Source organism: Stegostoma tigrinum, chromosome 14 (assembly GCF_030684315.1).
Source record: "Stegostoma tigrinum isolate sSteTig4 chromosome 14, sSteTig4.hap1, whole genome shotgun sequence".
NCBI classification, from domain to species: domain Eukaryota; kingdom Metazoa; phylum Chordata; class Chondrichthyes; order Orectolobiformes; family Stegostomatidae; genus Stegostoma; species Stegostoma tigrinum.
Genome location: NC_081367.1, coordinates 45,638,637 through 45,657,973, shown reverse-complemented (window position 1 = coordinate 45,657,973; position 19,337 = coordinate 45,638,637). Strand labels below are relative to the sequence as shown.

The following is a 19,337-nucleotide window of genomic DNA, read 5'->3' as shown; positions in this document are numbered from 1 at the left end:
GATGACAATCATTGCAGGAAGACTGATCATCACTGTTAATTTATTCAACCAACCTGGGTATGTTTTCCCAACCATGACCTTTTTTTTGGGCTGAATATTATGGCTGACATCGGGGTTGGTTTAGCTCAGTTGGCTGGGGGGTCAGTTTGTGAAGCAGTTTGATGAAGATAGCATGGGTTCAATTCCCTTCACTGGCTGAGGTTATCATGAAGGACTCTCCTTCTCCCCTCACCTGAGGTCTGGTGACTCTCTGGTTAAATCACCATCAGTTGTCTCTCTTTAATGAGAGAGCAGCCCTATGGTGTGGTGAGACTATGGTGACACAACACCTCAACAATGGCTGACATGCACAATGTTATTGTTGACCTGATGGAAAGCCTCTGACTGTAATCAACTTCAGACCAGTTACCCCAAGACTGATCAATGTCAAGGATCTACATCTAGAGTTTTGCAATTTACATACATGCAGATATCTCACATGATAGTCAGGAAAACCTGATCATTTTCAAATTAGCTGTGTCCAGCTTGATCAATTTCCTGTACTTAGAGCCATGCTGTAATTGGGAACAGAGGTACGTTTTTGAGGCTGGTTGCAGTTGCTCTGGCCTTGATGTTTATGCTGCCTGCTGGGGTTACAGCCTCTTGGTCTCAGGATATGTCACCGGGGCTTGCATCATGGGTAGTGGGAATGAAACAGCCCGCTTCTGTCATGGACATCCTTGAGTCCTGAGATGTTTGTAGCTGGGTCATATATGGTCTTGTATTTCCGTCCCTTAAATCTTCCATGTACAATGCAAGCCTACATTCCACTAGATTGACAGGAACACAGACTGATTTTAAAAATGATTTATTCATTTTAATAATATTAAATGACATCATCATCATCATTCTTATGTGGAATCAATTAATCTTTTAACATTTAGTTGGATTGAGGTTACAGCTCCATCTTCCCTTCCATTTCTTCTATCCAACATCAATCTTTACTCTTTTTCTCTCTACTCAAATCCTACCTTTTGTGTTGAGTAATTTCAGCATTTTCTGTTGACAATGCATATTCCCTCCCTAAAGGCATTGTGGGTCAATCTACAGCATGTGGACTGCCACAGTTCAAGAAGGCAGCTCACTACCACCTTCTCAAGGGCAACTAGGGGTAGGCAATATTGTTAACCAGCTAGCAATTCCCATGTCCCATGAACTAATGAAAAAAGCAGTACATTCTTTAACTGATTTAAATTTCAGCAGTTGCTGTGGTAAGAGTTACACCCATGCTCTCAGAATATTAGCCTTGAATCTCACTTCTCTGCCACTGTCTCCTCAGAGAGAGGCATTATAAATGAGAAGTTACAGTGCTAATAGTTCAAACTTCCAGAGCTTTTGCCTATAGTACACTGAGGTATGTTAGAACATAAAATGGATAGCTTGGATTAGCTGAGCTGGGAAGAAGTAATTTCTTCTTTCTAATCTGAAGTATGATGAATGTTTGAGTGATGATTATCAGAACAAGATATTTCAATATTTTAAGGTGTTTGGCAGAATAAGTAGAGGCCATATGCAGCAGTATTATACTGTACAGCAAGTTGTCATGATTTTGAATGTACTTCTTCCACGGAAAGCAGATGCAATAGTAGTATACTTGAGGAGAAATTACTTAAAGGGTTACAGAGAAACAGTTGGGAAGGAGCCCAGTTGAATATTTCTACCAAGTGGCCAGCACATGGATGATGAGCAGGATGTTAGTCTTCTTATATTTAAGCATAGAAAAGTGGCCTAAGTCATACTCTCATTCAAAGAGCCATGGCAGACGTGATGGGCCAAATGCCTTCTACTGCACTGTAGCAATTCCCTGATTCAGTTTTCAGTGCTTTACTGCTTGTGTATGTGAAGTAACATGTAGGTAACATCTGAGCAATTCATTTCAGAATATGTTAGATGCAACAAATGGTCTCTAGTGCACTGTATACTCCATCTAATGAGTGACCTTTAATCCCGGACATCTTACAATATTCACAGCATGTATATTGGTTCAGGAGTTTGATGTTAGGTGAGGCTCACTGTGCTAATGGGGACCTTGGGTAGATTCATTCCCCGAACAATGTAAACAGTGGAAACTCAGTTGTGACAGAAATAGGGTTCTTAATGCTGAGTAAAGAAAGCCCAATTCAGGAACCATGGTGAGATGAAAATCTCACAAGTGATCAGTAAGAGACCTATTTGCACCCACTTGCATACTGTAAATACTTGAGCTTTACCTTCTTGCTATGCATTTTCCTATTCTCCCTGAGGTAGGCAAAAACTAGACAGCAGCAATTCCCAACACAAAAACTGGAGCAGGTTTTTGGCAGATCCGGCTCGCCACTCGCTGCTTCATGTCTCCAACTTGGAGAGCAATCCCCAGTATTTCAGGGTATGCTCCATGGGCAGTGACCACCCACACATCTGGCCCCAGATATTGGCATTGGACATGCACCAGCCTAATCACATCATCACTGCACAAGTCTGACCCACTTACATTAGCTCTCCACTTCAATACTGCACATTGGGATGCATCAGCTCCTTTCAGTATGATGATGTTGTGAGGACTCTGCCTGCAGGGACAAGCACCCACCTCTTGGGATTCAATCCTGACTGATGCCAACTTGATGGACTTCAGTGAGGACTACTCTCCAACACATTGAGATATGCCTGCCTGCTTGCTGCACATGCAGAGTGTTTGTCACATGAGCTGCTAGCATATGGTGCAGATATGACATTGATGAGACACACTGCTGTATAGCAACATATCCACCTCCTAACTTAGGATTGCTGACCAGCAAGGCAAGCTACCTGGTTATGTGCTAATAGGCACAGCAAGGCAAGTCAAGGAAAGGCAAGCATTCAGGTAAACAATAAGTGAGCACGTACTAAGAGAACAAACAACAACAACCCTGAGATGCAGCATGGTCCAATCTATGAGCTGGGTGACTCACTGTGCACAAAGTGTCCTTGTAGTAGTCTTTCAAAGCTAGTTGACAGTGTCCCCTGCAATGAAGGTCTGTCCTTCCTGAATATCATGCAAGTGGATCACAGAAATGCTGTGAGCATCATGAAGGGTTGTAAAATATTGGATGTCAATGCCTGTGGATGAGGGGCATACATTGTTCCATAGTAGTGAGGCTAGACGAAAGTTTATAAAATTGTTAATAAGTTATAATCCCCTTTAATTGACAACTCACTGCTTTGTAGTGAAAATCTCACCTCCATGCCTGGAGATTAACCAAAAATTGCAGCAAGTTCCACGTGATCTTGATCAGACAGGCCAAATGGGCTGAGGAATGGCAATTGGAGTTTAATTTAGATGAATGTGAGGTGTTGCATTTTAGAAAGGCAAATTAGGGCAGGATGTATAGAGGTTAAGAAGATAGATGGAGGGGTATCTTTGCTTATTAATGGCAGTAGTTGCAGCCCACGGAAGACTGCAAGTTTGCCTTTGAATGTTGAGAAATAATTGGATTTTTTTTCAAATTTAGCCAGTGGTCTTTATTCTGTCTTTTCCAAAGGAAGATATATAAAGTTTTACAAGTGCAAAACACTTTACACACAGTGAAATCCTCCAAAAATGAAAACACTCCAGTTATTAAGAGGGGAGAATTTACGGTGCCTGCATTTTGCAATGTGTCTGTCTGCGACAGACTTGATCAACCGGTTGGACGATTCAGATTCTTTTCTGTAAGTCTGAATATCATTTGTATTTTGGATTTGATCATTCAAACAGACATTTAGCAATAACTTTTATTTGAACTTGTGCATAATGACTGATTTTAAAACCCCAATAGATGAAATAGCGCATGACAAAAATAGTGCAAATCTCAATAAGTTGGTATGCCACATTTGATCTCATAATCTGTTTTTGCATTTTGTATTCAAATTGATTTTCCTTTGTATTTATTTTTTCCAGATTTTAAATTCACATTGAGAGTTATCATATATTTAGTTTTCTAATTGTTGTCACTTTTCTTGTTTTAAACAAATTCACAAATAAATAATCAGAATAATTTAACTGCTAATGTTACAATATTCAGCTTAAAAATGTACACATATTAGGTTTTTAGCGATGATTTTGCCTTAGGTCTCAAAAGGGATGAGGTATACAAAAAACAACTTTTCGCACTTTGTGGTTCCAAAGTAAGCCTTGAACTTTTATCGTGACAAATCAAATAAATTCTCTTCACAGCAGGAATCAGTTTCTGAATTATTACATAAATATCAACACATAACAATATTAGTGACAACATATACAGATATTTCAACATACTTGTATAATTAATGTGTAAAATAGCTGCAGTACATTTGCACCAATTCATTGCTAAAGCTGGATTGCATATACACTGAGTGCACGGGTACATAAAAAATAAACATAAGACCATGAGAACCCTTTTGAAAAAAAGACTGATCTCTTACATATATAATAATTGTTTTGACATAATATAATCTTCATTAACATTATACATTGATAGACAACAGAAAAATTGTTGCAAAACAATAGAAATGTTAAAATAACAGAGGAATCTCAGCTCTGACAATGTGAGCAATCTAAACAACAAAAACATCTGAGTCATAGTAATGATATCATTTGGATTGTTTTACAACACAATTACCATACAACTAAATTAGATAATGCTAAGTAATTTAATGAACATTCATCTCCTGCCAGATAGAATCATAAGTCTGTTTTAAAAAGGAAAATATTGAGAAACATCTGCCACTTTTACAAAATAAAGATGAATGTTGTTACACAAAGGACTTTGGTTTACTTAGATTTATTTAAGGATGATGAGTAATGATAGATTAAAATCTAACTGCGGTGTATTAAAATTTCATTGTTGATTTTAGGCCAATAATTTGGATATTTATGAAGCCAAAACCAGTTTAATACTTTCAGATTTGCACATGCATTCTTAGTGTACATGAGAACAGAGATTATGAAATTTATTTTAGGAACTATTCACCAAAAGCTCAACCACAATGTTAACCTTTTGTGGGGCTTAAGAAAACAACTTGGATGTGTGACAAAACATTTTTATACTCTGGAACCTCACTAATCCTCACTAAACACTGACTGCAGCAGCAGATGTTCTCATCATCGGAGAGATGTACTTTCTGTGTCTACTTCACATTAACAAGACTATGCAACGCTTATTTTTTGCATGGTTTGTCTAAATTTTGCATTGAAACATTACTTGCTTGTTGTTTATTCACTGGTGGACATGGTTTAATAATACAGCCCTCATATATTTGATCAATCACTGTCATTAAATAAAAAAAACACTTTTCACGCAAATTGATACCTGCCTCTGTTCAGGGTACATAAAACATTTCACATCAATCAGTTTTATATTTTAGTAGGCCCACCATATTTTTGAAGATTGTTGCAACATTCTTCTCAAAGTATAAATATCTGACAGTTCAAGTAACAATAAGATACAGGTAGAGCATGCAATCTGGACCAGATACAGCTTTCATACATTTACTTCAAACTGAAGTATCAGCAACAAACTGTAACACCTTTTACCAGTCACATTTTTTTGCCTATATTCCATGCTATTTCTCATATGTATTTTTCCACAGTAGTTGTCTTCAGGGATGCAGCTACAGGCCACTGTTAATAGAGCAGATCTTGATAGAAAATAACATAATTGTATTACAGGAATAAAAGATGGCAGTTTTTCCCTGCAGATCAGAAACCATTTCCTGAGAAAATGATCTTATTCAAATACCACTAGCAATCTCGTCTTAATGCATTGATAAGTGCATGTGTAGCCTCTTTGCATCTTTATCCATGTTCGCATTTTTTTTATCAACGATTTCCACTGGCAACCAGCGTTTAGATGTCATGTATTGAGTGCTCAGTTGAAACAGGCTGCTTGTGTATTGTGGAAACAAATGGGAATAACGTGAATAGCATGAAATACTGGTTTGGTTAGTTACAACATACCAGAAGCCCAAGTTCACTTGTTATTGATGCTATCTGAACTGTATTTAGTATGATTTGTTCCGTCAAGCAAAATTGGTAACTGGAGAGTCAAGATATTAAAATCTGCAGAACTGGATATGTGTTCAAAAACTTGGCCCTTGTTAATACTCATTCTTGTATGGCATTGAAGAGCATTTGTTATGAACAGATCAACTCAATTACAAACAAACAAATTCAATTCTTTATGCACAGCTATATGATTTTTCAGCAGTAAGTAGTACTTTCCCACTTCATGTACTCAGCTACTGAAGAGTCCTCAGGACCTTGACTGTTGTAGGCCTGATTGAAGCCTGAAGTTTAAGGTTATCATTAGTGAAGTAATAAAGATCAGCTTTCAGTTCTGGTTCCTGAAGTATAGCTTCCCATGTCTGAACTCTCCTTGTCTTCACTATCAGCAAATGCTGCTGTGCACATATCACTGTAAAAATCTGAAATAAGCAATATGATGTGAAAAATTTCATTTAAAATGTTTCATTTGTCAGACACACAATTATTTACAGTTTATGTGTAACAAACTGAGACAAGTTTGGACAAAAAGTTGTCCTCTTACATCAAAGGCATTGATTCTTAAAGGGTACAATTCTTCTGTGGAATGTTAAAACTGGACCTAATTATATTCACCCCTAATATTCACACAAAGAGTCATGAGAACAGCAGACGTAAGAGTACTGATAGATGCACTCCCCTGTAGCTTCAGGCTATTGAAACCAGCTCCAACTTGAGGTAACTGCTAGTTCAGCAATGGTTAGGCAATTTAACAGATTGAACCAAGGACGATCTGCCCTGCATAATTCACTGGGTGGTGCCTTTATTCACTAGACATTAAAAAAAATTCATATCAAATTCTCCAGTATATATTCACCATTTCATTGCAATGCTGATGGATGTGCACTGGATGTGGACACGCTCAAATCCTGGCAAATTTCCATGGTCATTTAAGTAATGTCAGTGGGCTCATCATCTCTCATCTGGAAGCCAGCAATGGAGTAGGCAGAGAATGACCTGTCTTGCAACTTGGCCTTGGTGTTGTATTTTTGTTGCTTATGCAATTGATTTTTTGCAATCAATTCAATATGCTTCCCAGCCCTATCATTTAAATGTTTCCCTAGAACACCCATAGCAATTTCTGAAGAGGACATATCAACATCTCTTGCATCCATACTGTTCAGATGCAAATAAGAAAGAGAATGCTGATTAATTTGCATCTGATAATTATAAGCCACTCCTATTTGGACAGATGTATTACACATTTAACATACCGCCTGAGATGAGTTGACAGCTGATGATGGCTTCATTTGCTCTTCAGCCGGAAGAAGCACTGCCCTCCTCTGAAAAGCTCCACTTACAGATATCTCTGGGTAAATTGAGGGACTAGTAAGTTTTTTTGGGGCCTTTCCTTCAGGATAATACTGCAGAATCACAGTGGGAAAGGCAGTTTCTGGCTTGCAATGTCTGAGGTAGTATGGAGCTGGTGTTGACATGAACATCACTATGTCCGGACAATGGCATGCACTTCCGCCTCTCCCACTGGTTGAATCCGCAAGAGGTCAGATACATAATTAATGAGATAAACAGCAAAAGATTGTGTGCTACAAGCCATGTTGGGCCAAGAGAGGCAAGGCGACATGAATCTCACTTGAGAAAGCATTTTACTGAAAAATGGGAAATTATGTCACTAATGAATTGAATGTTTAAAAACCCATTAGTCTAAATTGTCCACGGCCGACGGAACCCCGCCCACGGCCGACGACCTCATCGCTCCGCCCACAACCTCCACAGCCTGCAACCCCAGAGGAGACAGCCACACTGAGCTCTGCCGCATCTTCACCATCCCCCCAGACCTCCCACTGACTGAGGACGAACGGTCAGTCCTTAGCAAGGGGCTCACCTTTGTCCCCCTACAACCACACATCAACGAATACCAGTCACGGTTGGACATAGAGCAGTTTTTCCGCCGTCTTCGCCTCCATGCCTACTTCTTTAACCGGGAACCCAACCCTCCTTCCACTGACCCGTTCACCCGCTTCCAACAGAAGTCCTCCTCCTGGACACCACCCCCAGGCCTCCTACCCTCCCTCGACCTCTTCATCTCCAACTGCCGTCGAGACATTAACCGCCTCAACCTCTCCACCCCTCTCACCCACTCCAACCTCTCCCCCGCAGAACAGGCAGCCCTCCGCTCCCTCCGCTCCAACCCCAACCTCACCATCAAACCCGCAGACAAGGGTGGCGCAGTGGTAGTATGGCGCACTGACCTCTACATCGCCGAGGCCAGACGCCAACTCTCCGACACCACCTCCTACCGCCTCCTCGATCATGACCCCACACCCGAGCACCAAACCATCATCTCCAACACCATTCACGACCTCATCACCACAGGGGACCTCCCACCCACAGCCTCCAACCTCATTGTTCCCCAACCCCGCACGGCCCGTTTCTATCTTCTTCCCAAAATCCACAAACCTGCCTGCCCTGGTCGACCCATCGTCTCAGCCTGCTCCTGCCCCACCGAACTCATCTCCACCTATCTGGACTCCATTTTCTCCCCTTTGGTCCAGGAACTCCCCACCTACGTCCGTGACACCACCCACGCCCTCCACCTCCTCCAGGACTTCCAATTCCCTGGCCCCCAACACCTCATATTCACCATGGACGTCCAGTCCCTGTACACCTGCATTCCGCATGGAGATGGCCTCAAGGCCCTCCGCTTCTTTCTGTCCCGCAGGCCCGACCAGTCCCCCTCCACCGACACTCTCATCCGCCTAGCTGAACTCGTCCTCACACTCAACAACTTTTCTTTTGACTCCTCCCACTTCCTACAGACTAAGGGGGTGGCCATGGGCACCCGCATGGGCCCCAGCTATGCCTGCCTCTTTGTAGGTTACGTGGAACAGTCCCTCTTCCGCACCTACACAGGCCCCAAACCCCACCTCTTCCTCCGGTACATTGATGACTGTATCGGCGCCGCCTCTTGCTCCCCAGAGGAGCTCAAACAGTTCATCCACTTCACCAACACCTTCCACCCCAACCTTCAGTTCACCTGGGCCATCTCCAGCACATCCCTCACCTTCCTGGACCTCTCAGTCTCCATCTCAGGCAACCAGCTTGTAACTGATGTCCATTTCAAGCCCACCGACTCCCACAGCTACCTAGAATACACCTCCTCCCACCCACCCTCCTGCAAAAATTCCATCCCCTATTCCCAATTCCTCCGCCTCCGCCGCATCTGCTCCCACGATAAGACATTCCACTCCCGCACATCCCAGATGTCCAAGTTCTTCAAGGACCGCAACTTTCCCCCCACAGTGATCGAGAACGCCCTTGACCGCGTCTCCCGTATTTCCCGCAACACATCCCTCACACCCCGCCCCCGCCACAACCGCCCCAAGAGGATCCCCCTCGTTCTCACACACCACCCTACCAACCTCCGGATACAACGCATTATCCTCCGACACTTCCGCCATTTACAATCCGACCCCACCACCCAAGACATTTTTCCATCCCCTCCCCTGTCTGCTTTCCGGAGAGACCACTCTCTCCGTGACTCCCTTGTTCGCTCCACACTGCCCTCCAACCCCACCACACCCGGCACCTTCCCCTGCAACCGCAGGAAATGCTACACTTGTCCCCACACCTCCTCCCTCACCCCCATCCCAGGCCCCAAGATGACATTCCACATTAAGCAGAGGTTCACCTGCACATCTGCCAATGTGGTATACTGCATCCACTGTACCCGGTGCGGATTCCTCTACATTGGGGAAACCAAGCGGAGGCTTGGGGACCGTTTTGCAGAACACCTCCGCTCAGTCCGCAACAAACAACTGCACCTCCCAGTCGCAAACCATTTCCACTCCCCCTCCCATTCTCTAGATGACATGTCCATCATGGGCCTCCTGCAGTGCCACAATGATGCCACCCGAAGGTTGCAGGAACAGCAACTCATATTCCGCCTGGGAACCCTGCAGCCATATGGTATCAATGTGGACTTCACCAGTTTCAAAATCTCCCCTTCTCCTACTGCATCCCTAAACCAGCCCAGTTCGTCCCCTCCCCCCACTGCACCACACAACCAGCCCAGCTCTTCCCCCCCACCCACTGCATCCCAAAACCAGTCCAACCTGTCTCTGCCTCCCTAACCGGTTCTTCCTCTCACCCATCCCTCCCTCCCACCCCAAGCCGCACCCCCAGCTACCTACTAACCTCATCCAAACCTCCTTGACCTGTCCGTCTTCCCTGGACTGACCTATCCCCTCCCTACCTCCCCACCTACACTCTCTCCACCTATCTTCTTTACTCTCCATCTTCGGTCCGCCTCCCCCTCTCTCCCTATTTATTCCAGTTCCCTCTCCCCATCCCCCTCTCTGATGAAGGGTCTAGGCCCGAAACGTCAGCTTTTGTGCTCCTGAGATGCTGCTTGGCCTGCTGTGTTCATCCAGCCTCACATTTTATTATCTTAGTCTAAATTGTGTCATTGCTTTCTGCAAGGGTATCCATCAGATTTCATGCACCAATTTAAAAGTTAGAACCCTGGTTCTGACCTGAATTATTATCAGTCTGGTCCGCCTTAAGTTCTGAACCAACTGGTTGTAGAAGACTGGAAGGAATCCATTCAGTTTTATAAGATAGCAGACTTCTCACTTGCCTGAAACACACACAATGGATTAATGATTACTGCAATTTATTTGTAAATGTGTAGAGTCTGATGTTCAGTGTAGGTGTTGAGTTTTGAGAAAGAGCAATTAAAAATTCTACTTTAGTTCGCTTTTTCAAAATGCACTTATTAATTTCATTAAGTGCCAGGCAAGTTAACGTTATGAGTTAGAACACTTCCATTCAGGCTCAGTGTCAAAGTACTCCTATGTTAAGCACAAAAAGATCACGTGCATAGTTAAATTTATATTTTAAAATAAGGGAGATAACAATGGAAGCAATTCAAGAGAGACTTGGATATGTTTTAAATATTGCTTCAGATCTTCTTCAAGTTGTAAACACAGATTGGGATCATGAGAAAAGAGTTAAATACAAAACAGTAAGGTAACATTGTTCTTTGAAGCCTGATTTAATTATGGATGTATTCTTCTTGCTTAATTACCCGGTGCCATGCTTGGATATTTAAATTTGCTTTAATTTTGTTTTTCATTATCTCCTTTTCCTCACTGTCTGAATGAAGTTAACTCATGAGCAACTTGGAAGGTAAACTTGTGATCAGTGATAACAGGAACTGCAGATGCTGGAGAATCCAAGATAACAAAGTGTGAGGCTGGATGAACACAGCAGGCCAAGCAGCATCTCAGGAGCACAAAAGCTGACGTTTCGGGCCTAGACCCTTCATCAGAGAGGGGTCTCTGATGCTCTCTGATGAAGGGTCTAGGCCCGAAACGTCAGCTTTTGTGCTCCTGAGATGCTGCTGGGCCTGCTGTGTTCATCCAGCCTCACACTTTGTTATCTTGGAAGGTAAACTGATAGGTGCAGGTGTTATCATCTATTTACTGTCCCTTCATTTACTGAGGATTGAACTTACCACTGTCCCTCTTCTCCCTCCTGCAGTACCTCGACCACTTCGCCAGTCTGCACTGCAAGCTCCTCAATGGATTTAGATTCATAAATGCCTTCTACTCGGTACAGACTTTGGGCCTGAAATGAAGAAATGTGCAAAGTATATATGGGTGACACAAATCGAAACTGCAGTGTTGTGGAGTTGCAATAAGAATGCATTGTGAAAATAGATTGCAATTTTGAGCAAAGGATACAAACAGTATTCAGTGCTACATGGAGAAACTTCTTAATTAACTGGACAATTCCCAATGGAAATTAAACAAGCCATTTGATGGAGTGCCAATCATCTTATATGTAGTGTTTTGTGGTTCATAATCAAAGATTCTTTGAAGCAAATTGTTTATAAATCATCTCTGGTGCCAGTACAAGTACTGAAATATGTTAACTATTTTCAGACTTATCATAAAATGTTTCCAAAATTGCCAATATCAGTCCATATTAGTGTGACGTGTAGCAGTTAACATTTTAAATACGGGCTTCTCACAAATTTTCAAGTAAACCATAACATCCCTTTCGAAGTCTCCAGTTTTTCTCCCTGGGGCATCATTAAACTTCCAAAAGTAATCGTAAACACAGATATCCTCTTCAAACATGCTAATATCAACATGGGTGTGCCTGCACCAAATGCACTGCAGCAATTCAAGAAGATGACTCATCACCATCTTTTCAAGGGCAATTCGGAAATAAATGCTGACCTTGTCATTGGTGCTCACATCCCATGACAGAATAAAAAGATGTATGTAAAAGTACTGAGTCACTAAGCATAAGTCACATAATCAACAGACATGGATTAAGTTCATAAAACATGGCCCAGACTTGCTCAAAAAACAATGCAAATCGCACATCCCGCCCAAGCATGTCATTGCCATTTAAACCCTTTTAAATATCTTCAACAACTTAATTCCTTATGAAAAACTAGCATTAGCATTCATAGGCCCACATCAAGGATTTTATAAACATTTTGATCTGCCAAACTGCAAACTGACAGGCACCCATTGTATATGTTGCTAAATCATTCATATTGTGTAAGTCCTTCAATGATGACCTTAAAACTTAGTCAACAAACAGAGGGAACCAGTGATAGTAGGAACTGCAGATGCTGGAGAATCTGAGATAACAAGGTGTGGAGCTGGTTGAACACAGCAGGCCAAGCAGCATCAGAGGAGCAGGAAGGCTGACATTTCGGGCCTAGACCCTTCTTCAGAAATTTCTTCATTTCTGAAGAAGGGTCTAGGCCCGAAACGTCAACCTTCCTACTCCTCTGATGCTGCTTGGCCTGCTGTATTCAACCAGCTCCACACCTTGTTATCTGAAAGGGAACCAGTGAGCCTTGTTTTATTTTAAACAGCTGACTTATTAGCCTCCGACGCTGCAGGGAAAATATCCCCAGCCCATTAGACTCTCCCAATAGCTTAAACCCTCCAACCCTGGCAACACCCATGTGAATCTTTTCTAAATTCTTTCAAATTCCATAACATCTCTGTCTCACATCCACTTTCACTCCCTCACACACTCACTCCTTCACATATTCTTCCCTCCCCCAACCCTCCCCACACATGCAGAATCCCCTCTATCTCTTCCTCTCCCACATTCATTCTCATGCTGTCTGTCCCACACACAAACACACATTATCTCTCCCCTCTCTCTTTCTCACACACTCACATTGCCTCCCTGTCAATCACACATAGACGGTCATCCTCCCTGGCACACACACACTCTCTATCTCTTCCTAGCTTTCTTGCACCTTCCCCCAACACGCACTTTCCCTCTCTCCCCCGCCACACTCTCTCTTCTCTCCCACACATTGTCTCACTCTAACACAAATGTCAAATGAGCTCAGAGGGCTTGAGATAACAAAGTGTGGAGCTGGATGAACACAGCAGGCCAAGCAACATCTTAGGAGCACAAAGGCCGTTTTAATTCCTCTGGCCTGAATTTATGCAATGCTGGAGAGGCTTTCTAGCCAAAATGGCCCCTGGGCCATATTCCAGGACACCTGTCCTTGAACCCGCCATTTTCAGTAGGAGGGAAACAGGGGCTGTTGTAAAAGCAGGCAAATAGATTGGGTTGAAAAAAAACATTGAACATTGAAGGACTGCAATCAAGATCATCGCAGGCCCTTCTGGGAATACGGGAACTGCAGATGCTGGAGAATCCAAGATAACAAAGTGTGGAGCTGGATGAACACAGCAGGCCAAGTAGCATCTTAGGAGCACAAAAGCTGATGTTTCGGGCCTAGACCCTTCATCAGAAAAGGGGGATGGGGAGAGGGTTCTGAAATAAATAGGGAGAGACGGGGAGGTGGATCGAAAGTGGAAAGAGGAGAAGATAGGTGGAGAGGACAGACAAGTTAAAGGGGCGGGGATGGAGCTTGTAGAGGTGAGTATAGGTGGGGAGGTAGGGAAGCGATAGGTCAGTCCGGGGCAGACGGACGGGTCAAGGAGGTTAGGAGGTAGGAAATGGAGGTGCGGCTTGAGGTGGGCGGAGCGGATAGGTGAGATGAAGAACAGGTTAGGGAGGCAGGGACGGGCTGGGCTGGTTTTGGAATGCGCTGGGGGGAGGGGAGATTTTGACGCTTGTGAAATCCACATTGATACCATTAGGCTGCAGGTTTCCTAAGCAGAATATGAGTTGCTGTTCCTGCAACCTCCCCACCTATACTCAACTCCACAGGCACCATCCCCGCCCCTTTAACTTGTCTGTCTCCTCTCCACCTATCTTCTCCTCTATCCACCTTCAATCCGACTCCCCCTCTCTCCCTATTTATTTCAGAACCCTCTCCCCATCCCCCTTTTCTATGAAGGGTCTAGGCCTGAAACATCAGCTTTTGTGCTCCTGAGATGCTGCTTGGCCTGCTGTGTTCATCCAGCGCCACACTTTGTTATCTTGGATTCTCCAGCATCTGCAGTTCCCGTATTCCCAGAAGGGCCTGCGATGATCTTGATTGCAGTCCTTCAATGTTCAATGTTTTTTTTTCAACCCAATCTATTTGCCTGCTTTTACAACAACCCCTGTTTCCCTCCTACTGAAAATGGTGGGTTCAAGGACAGGTGTCCTGGAATACGGCCCAGGGGCCATTTTGGCTAGAAAGCCTCTCCAGCATAAATTCAGGCCAGAGGAATTAAAACGGCACTGACAATTTTTTTTATGATTATGCCTTTGAAGTGTAGTTAGCAAGTCAATGAAATCCACTTTCACTGTAAATGATGTCAAAAGCATCTTGGTGCTTTGCAATGATGGCTAAGATGCCCTAGACATAAAGGGAATGGGTGACCACCAGGCAGAGTAAGAGGACTAGGCAGGCAGTGCAGGAACTCCCTGTGGCTGTTCCCCTGCAAATCTGACATACTGCTTTGGATACTGTTTGAAAGAATCAACTCTCAGGGAAAAGCAGTAACAGCCAAATTTGTTACATCACGGGTGTTTCTGCTGCAGAGGAGGAGAAAGTATGGAAATGCAATACTTGTAGGCAATTCAATTGTAAGGGGAATAGATAAGCATTCTTGTGGTCACAAATGAGACTCTAGGATGGTTTTGCTGCCTCCTTGGTGCTAGGGTCAAGGGTGTCTCAGAGTGGCCATAGGACATTGTAGAGGGGGAGAGTGAACAGCCAGTGATCATAGCACACAATGACATAGGTAACAGAACAGTTAGGTCCTAAAAGTCGAATATAAAGCAATGGGAAGTAAGTAGAAAAGTAGGACCTCATAGGTAGCAATCTCAGGATTACTACCAGTACCACATGTTAGAGTAAGGCCAGAAATCAAATGACACCAGTTTATAGTCCAGCAGGTTTAGTTGAAATCAAATCTTTTGGAATGCTGCTCGTTCAACAGATGAAGTCCACCCCTTGTCCAATCCAGTCCAACACCGATACATCTACGATGTGTCAGAGTAGAAATAGCGGGATGCGTCAGTTGAATTTGTGGCTGGAAAGATGGTGTAAGGGGGAAGGTTTCAGATGCTTGGAACATTAGGACCAGTTTTGGAGAAATGAGACTTGTGCAAACTGGATGAATTACACCTGGGCAGGAACAGGACTGATAAGCAAAATCAGGCATTTGGTAATGTGGTTGAGTGTGTTTAAATTAGAATGGTAGGGGGATGGGAGCCTAAGGAAGGTGACAAGCAAAAGAGAAGTAAGGACAGTAATAAAAAAATGGACAGTAAAATACAAAAACATCATGCAGTAATCAAAAGTGAGAGGTAAATAGGGCCACAGTACAAAGAAAGGGTAGCATGATCAAAAATGTCAGAAAGGCAAGCCTGAACACGGTTACACGGAGATCAAAACTGTGGATTTAACATTCAGGCATACTTAACCTTTCAGAAAGATAGGAGGAATACAAATAGTGGTAGAGTAGCACGGTTAATAACCTATTAAATGAGGACAGTTGAGAGTGTTAATCTAGACTTGGATGATGTGGAGTACATTTGGAGGTAGAGGTAAAAAAAAGCAAGGAAAATAAGACATTGATAGCAGTAATTTACAGGCCCCCAAACAGTAGCCACATCATAGAAAAGGGTATAAATCAAGTAATAGGAGAATGTGAAAAGAATCATAGAATCCCTACAGTTTAGAAAGAGGACATTTGGCCCATTGTGTCAGCACTGACCCTCTGGGGAGCATCGCATTCAATCCGAGGCCCTGACTCTATCCCCCTAAACTAGCATTTACTATGGCTAACCCACCTAGCCCTCACACTTGAGGGCAATTTAGCTTGGCCAATCCACCCAATCTACGCATCTTTGAACTGTGGGGAGAAACCAGAGCACAGGGCAGAAACCCATGCAGACATGGGGAGAATGTGCAAATTCCACACAACTACCCAAGGCTGTAAATTGAACCTGGGTACCTATTTTTGTGAAGTAGCAATGCTAACCATTGAGCCACCATGCCGCCCCTAATAGACAAATAATTATGGGTGACTTTAATCTTCATGTTGATTAAGTTACTCAAGTTGTACAATGAATCCAGAGTGCATTAGGGATAATTTCCTCAAGGAATTTGTCATGGAGCCAACCAGGGAATAAGTTATCCTGGATCTTGTAATGGGTAAGGAGGCAGGTCTAATAAAACACCTCACAGTAGAAATTCCACTAGGAAGTATTGATCATAACTTGATAGCAGTTAATATTAGGTTTGAGAGTGAGAAACTTGGAAACAACTGCATTTAACTTAAATAAAGAGAATAACAATGAAAGGAGGATAGAATTAGCTAAAGTGTCCTCAGGAGATAGATTAGCAGGAAGGAGAGTAACCAAACAGTGCAGACATTTAAGCAGCTAATTTATGACTCTCAGTAAAGATATATCGCAGAAAGAAAGAGAGATTCTAAGGGACAGATAAATCAACCATGGCTAACCAAAGAAGTTAAGGAGACTATTAAAATGTTGGAAAAAGCATATAGTAAAAGTTATGGAAGATCAAAAGCTGGCAGAAGAGTATTAGAATAAATTAGTCTAGAGGTTAAGAAAAAGCACCGATGAGAGTTTCAGCAGCAGATGGGATGAGTGGGGTTGAAATGTCAGTTCCCGATATTAACTCAAAAGTTCCTATGCAGGTTGCACAAAGGATAACCCCGTTATCTAACATGTGTGCAGTCATGCAAACAAAAGAGAACATGTTACTGAGATTTAAATAAGTTACAGAGATAGTAGGAACTGCCGATGCTGGAGAATCTGAGACAACACGCTGTGAAGCTGGATGAACACAGCAGGACAAGCAGCATCAGAGGAGCAGGAAAGTTGACGTTTTGGGTCGAGACCCTTCTTCAGAAATCATTTAAATAAATTGATTGCACACTCCAAATAGAAGTAAAAGGTATGTCAGAGAGAGACAATATTATGCTGATGAAAGTATGCTGCGTTATTGATAGAGTGAAAATGGGCTCAGGAACTTACTCATGGTCAAATATGCCAATACTGAAAATAGGCTGTTTCCCTCTCAGAAACTTTGAGAGTATTATTCAGCTTCCTGACAAAGTTTTTGCAAACAACATGAGAATCCCTGTGACATTACAAGGTCTAGATGTTAAGTAAAGGCTGTGTGATTAATATATCCAAAACATATGCAGACATGTGAAATGCCATCCAATTGGGCCTCAGCTTGAACACCATCTTCATACAGCACCCTTTTCAACTTCCTGAACAACTCTAATAATGATGAGTCATCGAATAACATTTTGACAGAGGTCAGAACTATATGCTGCTTCTAGAAACAGCTCATTTAAAAATGATTTCAGAGATAGTAGAAACTGCAGATGCTGGAGAATCTGAGATAACAAGGTGTAGAGCTGGATGAACACAGCAGGCCAAGCAGCATCAGAGGAGCAGGAAGGCTGATGTTTTGGGCCTAAACTGTTTGGTGAATTTTGTTTTCTTCTGTGGAAAAAATATACTTACAGCTTTACTAGATAGTTCTTCATCCATATCTGAGGAGTTGGAAAGTTCATCCATACTTGAAGGAATAGTTTCAAAATCCTCTGAAGTGTCCAGTGATGGGATTGGTTTACATGACCAACCTGCAATTACAAATAAATATATTGTTTTGATTAATATTTGCTTATAAAAGCTTCTATTGCTTAATCAACTTTGATGTGGAAAAACATCCCTTAGAGAACTCGGCAATCTTCCTTTCCTGGCCTATTGTACTTATTTAGTTTTGTTTGCCTCACTGTCAGTGACTGTGTCTTCGGCTTTTTCGGGCCTGAGGATTGGAATTCCCACCCTAAACATTTTTCTCCTCCTCTACAATCTTTCTTGAGTCCTGCTTCTTCGATCGAGCATTTGGTCTCTTATCCTTATGACTCCTTGATGTCAAAATTCTCCGATTACACTCCTTTGCACCATCTTAAGTCACTTTGTTCATGTATTGATAGCACTTGAAATTGTTCAACCATATTTGGTGTGGATTGTCTAAAGCAATTGAACATCAAATCTGGATGACTTACATATGATTAATGAGTAGCAGTAGGCAATTCAGCCCATCAAGCTTCTCCATCATTCAATGAGATCATTGCTGACTTGATTGTAACCTCAAATCCATATTCCCACCTACTCTGATAACTCTTCATATCTTTGCTTAACAAGAATCTATCCACCCCTAACTTTAAAAATATTTAGGGACTCTGCTTCCACCATATTTTCAGTGAGAAGTCACATAACACATGGTTATAGTCCAACAGGTTTATTTGAAATCACAAGCTTTCAAAGCATTGCTCCTTCATCAGGTGGAGCAGCGCTCCAAAAGCTTGTGATTTCAAATAAACCTGTTGGACCAAAACCTGGTATCGTCTGATTTCTGACCTTGTCCACGGGTGGCACGGTGGCTCAGTGGTTAGCACTGCAGCATCACAGCGCCAGGGACCTGGGTTCAATTCCAGCCTCAGGCAACTGTCTATGTGGAGTTTACACATTCTCCGTGTCTGTGTGGGTTTTCTCTGGGTGTTCTGGTTTCCTCCCACAGTCCAAAGATGTGCAGGCTAGGTGGATTGGCCATGCTAAATTGCCCATAGCATTTAGGGGGATGGGGCTGGGTGGGATGGTCCAAGAGGCGGTGTGGGCTTGTTGGGCCGAGGGTCTGTTTTCACGCTGTAGGGAATCTAATCTAATCCACCCCCGTCCAACACTGGCAGCTCCACATCATGACCAAATTTTCAGGAAGACAGTTCCAAAGCCTTATGACCTTTAGAGAAAATAAAATTGCCTAATCTCTGTTTTAAATCAGTGACTCCTGATTTTCAAACAGTAAATCCTAGTTCTAGAGGCT

The 19,337-nt window shown here is 42.8% G+C and overlaps 1 protein-coding gene across 7 annotated transcripts in view; it reads right to left on the bottom strand.

Annotated features, from left to right (window-relative positions):
* Positions 1 to 4,147: 4,147 nt before the first annotated feature.
* The window catches only part of mcf2l2 (MCF.2 cell line derived transforming sequence-like 2), a 360,445-nt gene continuing 345,255 nt past the window's right edge, over positions 4,148 to 19,337 (bottom strand). For all 7 annotated transcript variants that reach the window (XM_048541672.2, XM_048541670.2, XM_048541668.2 and 4 more), the window contains 4 exons: positions 17,972 to 18,090; positions 11,532 to 11,644; positions 10,549 to 10,652; positions 4,148 to 6,438 (listed from right to left, as the gene is read on the bottom strand). In XM_048541672.2, coding sequence (XP_048397629.2) covers positions 6,338 to 6,438; positions 10,549 to 10,652; positions 11,532 to 11,644; positions 17,972 to 18,090 — 437 coding nt within the window. In that variant the 3' untranslated portion in view covers positions 4,148 to 6,337. The remainder of the gene's footprint in view (positions 6,439 to 10,548; positions 10,653 to 11,531; positions 11,645 to 17,971; positions 18,091 to 19,337) is intronic.